This window comes from Nicotiana attenuata, unplaced genomic scaffold (assembly GCF_001879085.1).
Source record: "Nicotiana attenuata strain UT unplaced genomic scaffold, NIATTr2, whole genome shotgun sequence".
NCBI lineage: Eukaryota > Viridiplantae > Streptophyta > Magnoliopsida > Solanales > Solanaceae > Nicotiana > Nicotiana attenuata.
In genome coordinates, this window is record NW_017672169.1 from 65,123 (window position 1) to 67,624 (window position 2,502).

Genomic DNA, 2,502 nt, shown 5'->3' on the forward strand with positions numbered 1-2,502 from the left:
TAGATATGGACAAATACTCACAACAACCTTGGAAGCGAAGTGCTGCTCCTTTACCAATTCCGAAGAAATTTAAGATGCCCGATATCCCAAAATACGACGGTACCACAGATCCACGAGATCACGTAACTGCTTTCACAACCGGCGTAAAAGGCAACGACTTGATCAAGCAGGAAACTGATTCAGTTTTGGTCAAAAAGTTCGGAGAAACACTCGCTAAGGGAGCATTAACATGGTACTCTCTTTTACCTGAAAATTCTATAGATTCCTTTGCTGAACTTGCAGATTCATTCATCAAAGCACACTCGGGAGCTCAAAAAGTTGAGAAAAGGATAGAGGACATATTTAAAATAAAGCAAGGAGATACGGAGCTGCTCAGGGAATTCGTAGACTGGTTCCAGCGTGAAAGGATGATGTTGCCACGTGTACCTAATAACTGGGCAGCAATGGCATTCGCTAGCAATCTAAACAAAAAGAGTTCAGAATCCACGAGGAGACTCAAGGAAAGCCTACGTGAATTTCCAGCTACGACTTGGAATGATGTTTATAACAGATACAACACAAAGCTGCGGATAGAAGAGGATACCATCATTCAATCTCAAAGGGACGAAAAGATAAGTTCAAGGCGGCTTGAATCTGAAAAAGGTCCGGTAAAAATAGGTACGAACCTTACATGGGACCGGCAGTAAGAGAATCACGATCAAAACAGGATAACTTCAGGTACGATCATAGATCAAGAGATAGGGAGTCGGGTTCATTCATCAAGGTTCGGGAAAGAATGAAATGCACAAGAAACGCGTGAGGATGACAGAAGCTCTAAGGCGAAGATCGACGGTTACAGTTTTAATGTAAGCACGTCCGAATTGGTGGCTGTTTTGAGGAGCATGGGAAACAAGGTACGCTAGCCAAAAGAAATGAGATCAAATCCAAATAGGCGAAATCCTGATTATTGGTGCGAGTTTTACCATGACCACGGTCACAAAACAGCAGATTGTAGATTGTTGCAGGGTGAAGTTGAACATTTATTGAAACAAGGGTATCTAACTGAATTATTTGGTGAAAAAGGAAAACAAGCATATATGAAAAATAGACATGAGCCACCAAAACCCCCTTCACCAAAAAGGACTGTTAATGTCATAAGTGGTGGAGAAGAAATCAATGGAGTAACAGCAGCCAAGAAAGTTTCAAAAATTATAGTCACATATGGGAAGCGAGTTCGACGTGTTTTGGAAGAAGAAAGTATTAAATTTGATGATGCAGATGCAGATGGCATACTAACCCCACACAATGACGCACTGGTAATATCTTTACTTGTACATGACACTAACGTGAAACGTTTTTTGATTGATCCAGGTAGCTCTGTGAATATCATTCTTTCAAGAGTGGTAAACGAAATGCAAGCTGGAGAAAAGCTGATACCCAAGGCACACACCTTATCTGGTTTTGACAACTCAAGTATTGTAACAAAAAGGGAGATAATACTCACCACCTTCGCAGAAGGAGTTGTCAAGGATACAAAATTTCAGGTGGTAGAGATGGACATGGCTTACAATATGATTCTCGGAAGACCATGGATTCACGAAATGGATGATGTGCCATCTACCCTGCATCAAGTTATTAAATTCCCTTCACAATGGGGAATACGACAAATCCGCGGTGACCAGCAAGCATCTAGGAGCATCAATTCCGTAGATTCAAGTGCAAAAAATGAGGAAAAATAGCAATTACAGAATTTAGTTGAGGATGCTGCAACACAAGCCTCAACTGAACACGGGCGGACAAATGTAGACTCGAGGCCTGATTCCATCCAAGAACCGGAAGAAAATGAAAACATCAAAACTACGATTGAAGAATTGGAGGCTGTAGAACTATTCCTACAATGGCCTAAAAGGATAGTCTACATTGGGGCCAACTTAAGCCATGAAATGAAAGGTAAGTTGACTGAATTTTTGAAAACTAACGTGGATTGTTTTGCCTGGTCCTACTTTGATATGACAGGAATACCTCCGGAAGTAATGACTCACAAGTTAAATGAAGATCAATCATATCCACCTGTCAAACAAAAGAAAAGAAAGCAGGGATCTTTTAAAAATTAGGTGATTCGAGATGAGGTGCAAAAACTTTTAAAAATTGGGTCTATCTGCGAGGTAAAGTATCTTAATTGGTTAGCTAATACTGTAGTAGTACCAAAAAAGAATGGTAAATGGTGAGTTTGTGTAGATTAAATTGACCTAAACAAAGCTTGTCCTAAAGATTCTTTTCCGTTACCACATATAGATCAACTAATTGATGCTACTGCAGGACATGAATTGTTAAGTTTTTTAGATGCATATTCAGGGTATAACCAAATCAAAATAGATCCCCTAGATGAGGAAAAAAACTTCATTTATAATAGAAGGTGGACTTATTGTTACAAAGTAATGCCATTTGGCCTCAAAAACGCTGGGGCCACATATCAAAGGTTGGTGACCAAAATGTTCCAAGAACATTTAGGGAAAACCATGA

The 2,502-nt window shown here is 39.8% G+C and overlaps 1 protein-coding gene across 1 annotated transcript; it reads left to right on the forward strand.

Moving 5' to 3' along the window:
• The first annotated feature begins 911 nt into the window (after positions 1-911).
• On the forward strand, positions 912-1,362 carry LOC109212142. Its single transcript, XM_019375757.1, has 2 exons — positions 912-1,295; positions 1,351-1,362. Exons 1-2 carry the CDS (start codon positions 912-914, stop codon positions 1,360-1,362), a joined length of 396 nt encoding a protein of 131 aa, XP_019231302.1.
• Positions 1,363-2,502: the final 1,140 nt, after the last annotated feature.

What these genes read in the sequence shown, in the direction of transcription:
- LOC109212142 (XM_019375757.1), top strand. Translation starts at nt 912, where the DNA reads ATGAGATCAAATCCAAATAGGCGAAATCCTGATTATTGGTGCGAGTTT.